Source organism: Elephantulus edwardii, unplaced genomic scaffold, assembly GCF_000299155.1.
Source record: "Elephantulus edwardii isolate Elephantulus edwardi_28Jun2011 unplaced genomic scaffold, EleEdw1.0 scaffold00189, whole genome shotgun sequence".
NCBI classification, from domain to species: domain Eukaryota; kingdom Metazoa; phylum Chordata; class Mammalia; order Macroscelidea; family Macroscelididae; genus Elephantulus; species Elephantulus edwardii.
The window spans coordinates 5,914,211-5,924,121 of NW_006399939.1; the positions used below are offsets into that span (position 1 = coordinate 5,914,211).

The 9,911-nt window shown below is 41.3% G+C and overlaps 1 protein-coding gene across 1 annotated transcript in view; it reads right to left on the bottom strand.

Annotated features, from left to right (window-relative positions):
• LOC102860031 (apoptosis inhibitor 5-like) overlaps window positions 1–9,241 on the bottom strand; it is a 29,458-nt gene extending 20,217 nt beyond the window's left edge. The window contains exons 1-4 of the mRNA XM_006896756.1: window positions 9,098–9,241; window positions 2,331–2,492; window positions 1,371–1,464; window positions 868–920 (exon numbers count right to left, since the gene is read on the bottom strand). Coding sequence (XP_006896818.1) covers window positions 868–920; window positions 1,371–1,464; window positions 2,331–2,492; window positions 9,098–9,166 — 378 coding nt within the window. The 5' untranslated portion in view covers window positions 9,167–9,241. The remainder of the gene's footprint in view (window positions 1–867; window positions 921–1,370; window positions 1,465–2,330; window positions 2,493–9,097) is intronic.
• Window positions 9,242–9,911: the final 670 nt, after the last annotated feature.

The following is a 9,911-nucleotide window of genomic DNA, read 5'->3' on the forward strand; positions in this document are numbered from 1 at the left end:
GATAGAACAAAGACTTAACAATGACTTGTGTTATGTGCAGATGACAACCTTGCTTGCTGAAAGTGAGGAAGCCTTGAAATGCTTGCTACAGAAGATCAAAGACTACAGGCTTCAATGTGGATTACATCTCAACAGCAAAAAAAAACAAAAACCAATCAATGGGCTGATAGGCAACACCATGATAGATGGAGAAAAGAATGAAATTGTCAATGACTTCATTTTAGTTGGGGCCATAATCAATATCCTTGGCACCAGCAGTCAAGAAATCAAGATATATTGTGTTGGGAAAGTCTGCTTCAGGGACCTCTCTTAAGTACTGGGGAGCAACGATATCAGTTTGAAGGCTAAGTGCGCTTGATTCAAGACATCATGGTCTTTTCAATCACTTGCTATGGGTCTGAGAACTGAACAATAAAGAGAGATGACAGGAAAAAACTGATGCCTTTGAGCTGTGGTGTACTGAATATTCCAAGGACTGCAAAAATAACAAACAGACATGTCTTAGAGAAGGTGTCGCCAGAATGCTCATTAGAAATAAAGTAGCTTTGTCTCACATACTTTGAGCATATTTCTAGAAAGAGGTATTCCTTGGAAAGGGGCATCAAGCTAAGAAAGGTGGAAAGAGAGGAAGCCTCTCCCTGAGATGGAATGACACGGTGACTGCAGCAATGGGCTCACACATGTCGCAGATGATGAGAATGGTGCAGGACAGGAAAGGGTTCAGATCTGCTGTTCATTGGGTCGCTATGAGTGGAACTTAACTCGAATGCATGTAATAACTGTACACAGAACAGCTGTGTTTATACCATTAATAGACCGTAGTCTATGCAGTACAAGAGCAAAACTAGTCTTACCTTTTGCATCCATCTTAAATATACTTAATAGGGCGTTATTCACCAAGTTAAATTCTGCAGAGTCATCTGAGGAAGAAAAAAAGTGCCATAATAAATTGACATGCCGTTTGTCTCATTTTCAAAGATTCAACACAGTTTCTTAAAAGATTAGGTTGAGAGTTAAGTGCCTTAACTAAGGGAATTTTTAAATTATCAGAAAACACACCTATTTTTTTAAGAACAGAAAAGCTTTATGTGAAAATGGTATGGTTAAGAAACAACACCAGGGGGAGGGAGGGAATTGTGACTCATCAATCCTTCCCCAAAAGATATAATCAGGTCTTTATAAAGAAAATTTAAACCACAGCAATACACACCTAGGAAATACAGAATTGAGAAGTCTAGTCAGACTAGTGAACAGACAAAATAATTTTAATCTTATCAGAGGGAGGCCCTTTAGCACTACTTCCTATCAAGCTAAGATACAGAGTATTTCAGAAAAGTTAGATCAAAGATTATAGTAATAAAATCTCTTACCTGTCTGCAGAAGCTGGGTTAGTATGTCTGCTACTCGGGGAAGATTTTCTCCAGTGGCAAACTGAGGCAGTTCCTTAATTGCTTGGCGTCGAATCTGGACATGATTTCAAATAAATTTACCCAAATTATTAGCTTAATTTTAAATAAAAACAACAAACTCAACTTTCTAAGATAATTAAGGCTATAGAGAAACCATACTTAAGAGCATATATAAGTTACAAAAGTAAAAAAAAATTATTCTTTCTAGCAGTGATGTTTAAGAAAGAATTTGTTCTGATTTAATATTTAAGTATCACAGGCTAAGGGAGCTCTGGTGGCCTAGTGGTAAGAAGCTGCACTGCAATCCCAGAGGTATGTGGAGAAGGAGGGCAATCTCCTCCTGTACCAGTCAGATCCGATTTGATGGTACACACAAAAATAATAATTAAAAAAACCACCACCAACAACAACACAAAACCCAAAAAACCAATATCACAGAATAAGCAAAAACAAATGTGAAGGAAAGGTTAAGTTTATAATATGGAACTCAAGCAAACAGATTCGAAATGATAAACAATAGCAAATATAATTGTTGGCCTTTTTCTGATGTTGGTTCTATCACACTGTGTAACGATCAGAAAAGATGTGAATTATACCTGCTCTTTACGATGAATAACAGGTAAGTAAAAGTAAGCATTCCCCACTCCCCTATAGCTAAAAGGTGGGAAAAGAGCTAACAAAGTTTTGCAAATGTGGAATATAAGACTGAGTATGACACTGTGCCAGACTGTACAGAGCAATTTACTCAGCACTGATGTCCCTGGCAAGCTAACTATATTAGCTACCCAGATAATGGCCTGGAAATTTTAAAGAAACATTTGAGCTTTGTGCAGTGGCAATATCGTAGCCAGTGAGGCTTATTTGAGGTGCAATTATTGCTAATTAAAAAAACCTATGAAAGTTTATTAATCCCAAACTTACCGATACATCTTCATCCTCACAGAGGTCTAACTGTGCATTGATAGCTGAATCAGCCAATTCGGGAAAATGCTTGAAGAATTTTGGAATAAATTGAGCTGCTAATCTTTTCTCCTTAGTACCACCTTTCACACCATCCAGTATTACTTGATAGGAATCTTTATGCTACAACGAAGAATGAAGGAGGACAGAAATCTTGGTCAGCAACACAACGTAACATAATAAAGAACTGTCAAAGGACAATCAAAGCTCCAGGGCAGAAACTTTTGGTAGAGAACTTGTTTGAATCTACAATAAAATTTAGAGGTCAAAATATACTGCTGATTTTGGAGGTCTATGGCTTAAATTGCACATTTACCTCCTTACTCTTTCTTTGATTCATCTTCAGATGAGTTGGGAAGGGATGAAAGATGAGTAATTTGAATTGGAAAAGCAAAGCGGTTAGCTAATATACCAATACTAGCGTCATTCAATTGATTACTCAGGTGGTATATAAAATGCTTAACAAACTGCAATCACTAACACAGAATCTCAAAGAACTATGCTGTATTTACTTGAATGTAAATGTTTCCAATCAGAACCTTGATGATGATGGAAAAGTGGAGCTTTATTTTGTACCAAAGTTTAAGGTATGAAAGAGTAATAATTCTTTGCCTACAAATTTTCTATCAAATGAAATTCTAATGTCACATAATGACTTTGTGTAAAAACAATACATTTACAACTCATTACAGTTTTTCATTAAAAACAAAACAAAATCCAACTTTGGTCTTTCTCAGAGATTTTTACTATAGAAAGTGAACGAGTTCTAATATTCCTTCTATAAGAAAGCTAACCAAAAACTCTTCAAGGCCATCAAGTCAACTCCAACTAATAGTGGCCCTCTGTCAGATTTCCCTAGGTGGCTTATTGGTAAGGAATTGTACTTGGATGCAGTTCAAATCCACCAGCTGCTAAATAAGCAAACTCCTCCTGTGCAATTTACTGCCTCTGAAAACTCGCTGGAGGGCCACCTATGGGTCGGTTTGTGTACATAACACAAACATTAGACGGTAAATCATACAGGAAGAGAATGCCTATCTTTCTCTCTCAAAGCAAGTAGTGACTCTGAATTCACCATTTAGGTTAGAACGCAACACATAATTCACTATGCCCATTAAAGTGTCTCACCTTACTTAGCTGCCTTTCAAACCTGTCCTTCAATTAAACTACAATGATTCAACTGGTAGATAAAAATATAGTGATACTAACAAATATTCTGTTTAGACATGTGGATAAAACTTTAACTGAGACATATCAAATTCTTACACTGGATAATATACTCTGCCCAAGATACTTTCTCAGTATTTTAGACGTCTCAACTTCTTAGGGAGCTCTGGTGGCATAGTGACAAGAAGCTGCGTTGCAATCCCGAAGACACACAGTTCAAGACTACCAGCTGCTCCGCAGGAAAAGGATGGGCAATCTTCTCCCATGCAATTAACTGCCTTTGAAAACCTGCCAGAGGGTCTGTTTTGAGTTCTGACCCTTCAGTGCCCATTCCTAGATCAGTTCTGGTAAAGGTTACAATTGAGAGAGTGTCAGGACTGTGGTTGTAATCACCTCCTAGGCAAGTGACAGATCAACACCTGTGGCATTAGCTTAAGAGTTGGCTTTCCTCGCCATTCATGTTAGCCTGCTCTGGTCTCCAGCTCCCTTAACTGCAGATACATGGTCTTGAAAATCAACAGCTGTGGGACTAGGATTAAAAGAAAATGTGTTTCCAATGCTAAACAGCAAGGGAGACTTGAGCAAAACTGTGGGGGCAGTGGTGGAGAGACTGACACTGCTGTGAAGAAACTGTGGCAAGGTGCAACCAGAGAAGCCCTGAAATAAAGGCCACAGTTAAAGAAAGAAAGACTGATTGCTGAATTGAAACCAGAGCCTGGACTAATTGTGCCTGGGGACTGGTGATCTAAAACCTAGACTTGCACTGGGTCCCTGACTTCCTTCCCTAATAAACTGCACTCTCTGTATCACAGTCTGTGAGTCAATAATGAATACAAGAACCTCTGCTGCAAGTGTAGCTCGAGAGGCACCATGGGGGCGGGCTAGCAGCTCTTTAGCGGCTTTCTGCCTCAGGCCCTTTCAGAGCTCACAGCTCTGTGACTCCATGTCCTACTTTCTGCTCCCTAGACAGTAACAATTTTATGTACTACAATCTTCTAAGGCATCCTTTCAACCAAAAATTTGGGCAACAGTTCAAATTTGAGCAGAAGCAATCCAGCTTGAACATTTTTTTTGGGGGGGAGGGCGACCCAACAAGACATTTTTTACCTGTTCACATGTTTTTAACATTATTTGAATCTATTATAATCTCCTTTATGATGCCTTTGAGAAGAGGCCATCCGTGTTTTTAAATTTCAGTGTGGTCACAAAGTCCAAAGTAAAGCTTGTCTTATTTATTAAATGGAAAAAAAAATCAGTTTCATAATTAATTCTTTTCAGTCATGAAAAATACTACATAAGGTTAATAAACATAATATAAATGATTAAGTAGGATGCAAAATTATTTAGGCACAATTACTAAGTGCCATTAAGTTAATTCTGACTTCTAAGGACCCTGAAGGGTATAGCAGACAAGATAAAAAAGGTTTCAGAGAGTTTCAATCTTTTTGAGAGCAAACTTGCCTCATTTTTTCTCTCAGAGAAACTGCTGGCTTAAAAACACTGACCTTTTAGTTTCCGGCCCAATACTTAGCCCACTATGTCACCCTGGATACAGATCTTAATTAAGTCCATAAAAACTCTCTCTCATTGTGATCAAACTGGAACTGACTCATACCTGACCCTCCAGCAGGTTTTCAGAGACAATAAATTGTAAGAGACTGCTCATCTTTCTCCCTCAGAGCAACTGGTGTATTTGAACCACAGGCCTTTTGGGTTGTTAGTGCTACTCTTTGCCATGAGGCTGATTACATTTTAATTCTATAAACATGTTATCTTTGCTTCAAAAGACATTAAAGGTCTTTTGCAGCAGATGTACCTATTTGTAATACATCAACTGATTTCTTAACTGCTGCTTCCATAGACATTAGTTGTGGGTTTTCTGCTTCCATGCACATTACTATGAATGCTCTCTGCTTATCATCATATTAATACTTGGTACAGAACTTTGTTTTCTGTAAACTGAGGTACTAGGAGATTAAGAGATTAGTAGATAATGAAAGGCTAAACTGTTTACGGTCCTTTAACCTGTTTAGTTATTTTTAAGAAATAAATTCCATCAACAAATTAAAGGCTAACTCTGATATACTAATCAGAACACGGACTCCTAAATAAAAAGTATTTCTGCAAATAAGGTTGGCATCCTCATGAAATGCAGGTACAAAAATCAGACTTTAGAAGTTATTTAAGTACATCATAGAGACAAGAATCATTTAATAAAGATCCCCAAGCCAAAAAAAAACAGCATCATATTATATTGCATACTTTTTAGCACAAAACTGGAGGGGAAAAAAGATGACTTTGCATTCCTGTGGTTTGCCTCCAAGTGTCTAGACAGACTTCATAACCAGACTTGAATTGTGAAAGTTTTCTGGCCTTGTTTTACTTCATTTTTTAGAGGGTAGCACAAACCTAATATTATTTGACTCAATCTCATAACTTTATTTCTGAAAAAATGCTTTGTACTATTTTAGTAAATGTTTGCTTATAAACCTCTCTTCTCCAAGAGGGCGAAAAATCGGAAATCAGTAAAAAAGAATGAATTATCACCATTTACTGATGCATTCATTTAGTAGAGATTTCACAATTTAAGTTGGATGTACAACTACTATTTCTCAGATGAGAAAACCAAGGCTCAGAAGTGGCATGACTGGTGCACTCAGTTAAGTAGAAGACGCAGGACCAGAACACTATGCCACCAGGTCTCCTACAAGTCCAAGTTACTTCCTATGCATATGCAAGTTGGACAATAAGAGGGACATAATGGATGCTTTGGACTTGCAATGTTGGTGAAGAGTACTGAATATACTTCCAGTGGTCACAATGACTCAATGACAGTAAGACTGCAATCACAAGAATCTATTTCAAATAGAGCAGTGTTTGTCTTTTCTAACACAACTGTGTACTCTATACTCCAAAAAGATGGACCGACAGTGATTATAACGGGGCTCAAGTATAGCAGAGATGGTGATGATAGCACAGGATCAGATCCACTGTTTATAGGGTTGCTGTGAGGTATAGCTGATGTCATGGCAAATAACTGGAGGTGCAGTGTTTACAGCACTCAGCATGAGCAATGGAAGGTCTAGTTTTTCATCTAAATTGATGTGCAACAAAGTAAAATTCAGGTAGAACTTGCAATAATTCTTCTAAAAACTTCCAAAACAGAATCTCTTCCCCACCTGTTATTTCTACAAACAATAACAAAATTAAACTATGAATGACTGGCATTTCCCCATCTTGTCCGCCCAAACTCAAAGTTCACTCCCTGTGGAGTGGGTTCTGATTCAGTGACCTTCCGCTGGGTTTCTGAGGCTGCACATCTCAGAACAAAGCTGCCTATTTGGGCAACTCCCCTCCCCCCCCATGATTTACAACCTCTGAAAAATCTGCTCAAAGGGTTAGCTATCTGTTGACTTGATGAAGAGGAACTTTGGGTTTCTCTGTCTCCTGAGGAGTCGCTGAATAGGAACCACAGGAAAGTAGAGAACTTTTGGTTCACAAAACAAGCTACCACAGCCCCCATCTTGCCTAAAATCCGCATTCACTGCTGCTGAGTAGGTAAACTCACAGCTGACCCTTCCTTCAAGGGGTTTCTAAGACTGTAAATTCCATGGAAGGAACATGTGCATCTTTCTTCCAACCAAAGCCTCCGGTGTATTCAGACCTCCTCTGAGTCTGAATCCATTAGGGACTACCCTACCAGAGAGATCACTTCTCTCTCACAATTGATTCCAACCCACCAGGGCTTTGAACTGGTTCACCCACCCCCAACTGTAAATCTGAATACATTATAAAAAGACTCCAAGGTGATTCTTATGTGTTGATACACTTATGCGCAAATCAATTCTTCTGTACTGAATCACCTCCTTTGATCATATCAAATTACTTGACAACATCAAGAATCAAAGTCACTCAAGACAGTTGTTTTCCCTATCACAGATCTCTCTCTCTGAGCTGTGGCTTCTGGCTGTGTTCCTAGAACTGATCCCCCAGCACACTTTCAGAGGCAGCAAATCACATGGGAGGAGATTGGTCACCTTTCTCCAGACGAGCAGATTTTATTTCAACTGCTAAACTTTACATCAGTAGCACAATTCCTTACCACTAGGTCACCTAAGCTCACTTCAGAGCCGCTAATGGACTCATATTATCAATCTCTGGGTTAGCAACCCAATACATTAAGGCTTAAGTCAAAGGGCTCCTTTCATTGACAATGGCATCGCTCATGTATCATGGATAATAGCAAAATTCCCTACTGAAAATGGAAATATGTATGGAAGGAAATTTTTACATTTGATATTTTGAATTTCAATCAAGTTAAATAAGACTGCAATAATGAGAAAAAAAAGTTAAGCTCAGAAAGGCTCTTCTTGAATTACACAAGTCCATTAAAAGGGAATGCTTAACTACCACCAGCAGCTTTTGCTAAAGTCACTGACTCTCAGATCTCTCACTTCCTCCTCTCAGGAATGAGGAAGCAGAAAAATCTCATAAGTTGCAAGCACCGCAAAGAGTTACAAACAGGCATAAGATGATATACCCAATGATTAACTTTATCTCAAAGAGAGAAGCTAACTCTTTCCCCAGGAACACAACTACATCAACCTAATCACAAATCAACTCCTGCTGGTCAACACATTGCAGTGTTTGACAGCATCACGGAAGCCGTGAGGTTACGAACAATTCAACCCTATTAAAACCATGCTCGGAGTAAAGACTGCAGAGGGCTCTTCCCAGACCACAGTATTTACAGCTGCATGCCCTCCTCGTTCCTATTTTACATTCTCCATCAGACTCTTCCCTAGAAAAACCAAACATCTTCCTTATTTATCTGTGGTCGCCCCCGCTCCGCGTACATTAAGGGGGGAGCACCGACCCTGGCACAGAGCAGAAGCTTGAAAAAAAAAAAAAATCGGGACTAAATGAAATCGTGTGAGCCTCAAAATGTTTTTTCAGCTCGTCGCAAACTTCTGACTCCTGCGGACTCACCAGCATAGAGGAGGTTCCAACTCACCGCTGATCCCCCGTCCCCGCCCCTCGGATGTCCAAGGCTGTAAATTGCACCGGAGGGGTGCTGCAGGTGGATTCGAACCGCCCGAGAGACACGCAGCCTCCGAGTAAACAGCACATCCAGCTGCGGACTACGCCACCAGAGCGTCATACAAAAATAACAATTTCTTTGCCCCGACAAAGGGACTTTAGACCCTTTGCGGTCAACTCCCAAAACAGTGTTCGCGGGACTGCGCGTTAGCGAAGATGGGGAGAGGAAGCTAGAGATGCGGGCTGCGAAGAGCATTAACCGAGGGCTGGGTTAGGGAATGGTACGGCGAGAAAAGGGTGATCCCTGGGGCGCAGAGACAGCCCGGGGGTCCGGAGGCCCGCTCTTCCGGGTGAAACCGGAATCGACGCGGTTCCGACCCGGCCGCACAGTCCCGTGCCCTGCGAGAAACACTGGGGGGTGGAAGCAGCAGCGCCGGCCCTGGCAGCCGAGCGAGCGCGGCGGGAAGCGCTGTCGGAGAGGCCGCACGGCGCGGGCCCTGCAGGCCGCTCGGGGGACTTACCTGGCCCACTTGTTCCGTGGCATCGGCCAGGATGCCATAATTGCGGTAAAGTTCCTCCACCGTCGGCATGGTGAGCGACAAGGCCAGAATCCGCTCCGGCTGTCGTCGTCGTCGTCACAGGCGCCACCGCCGCTGGAATTTCTCCGAGCCCGCGATCTAGCCTACAGCGCCTCCAGGAGAAACCAGTGCTAAGTCCACTCACCGCGCACAGCACGGCTCAGCCCCCAATGTCGACGAAAGGACGTAGGCGTAGGGAGTGGCCAACATGGACAGCTAATGTGTGTTGCCTATGTCTTATTATCGCCCTCTAATGGCTGGAGGTCCGTATTGACACACTCGAGCCCATTGCTTCATTGTGTCAATGGATCTAGCTGAAGGTCTTCCTCTTCTTTGCCGACCCTCCCTTTCTAATTTTACTTTATTTCATTATTTTTTTGTGTGTACCGTCAAATCAGATCTGACTGGTACAGGAGGAGATTGTTCCTCCTTCTCCAGCAGAGCGTCTGGTGGATTTGAACCGTGCACCTCTGAGATTGCAGTGCAGCTTCTTGCCACTAGACCACCAGAGCTCGCCAACGCTCCCTTTCTAAGCATAATGTTTCTCTCCAAGGAATACCCTCTCTTAGCAAGATACCCAAAGTGTGTGAGGTGAAACTTCATCATCTTTGCCTCCAAGGAGCACTCTGTACAGACTAGTACAGAGTATATCTATAGTCAGCAACATTGTTGTTGTTGTTATGTGCCGTCGAGTCGTTTGCGACTCATAGCGACCCTATGTACAACAGCCCTAAACCCTGCTCTATCCTGTGCCAAT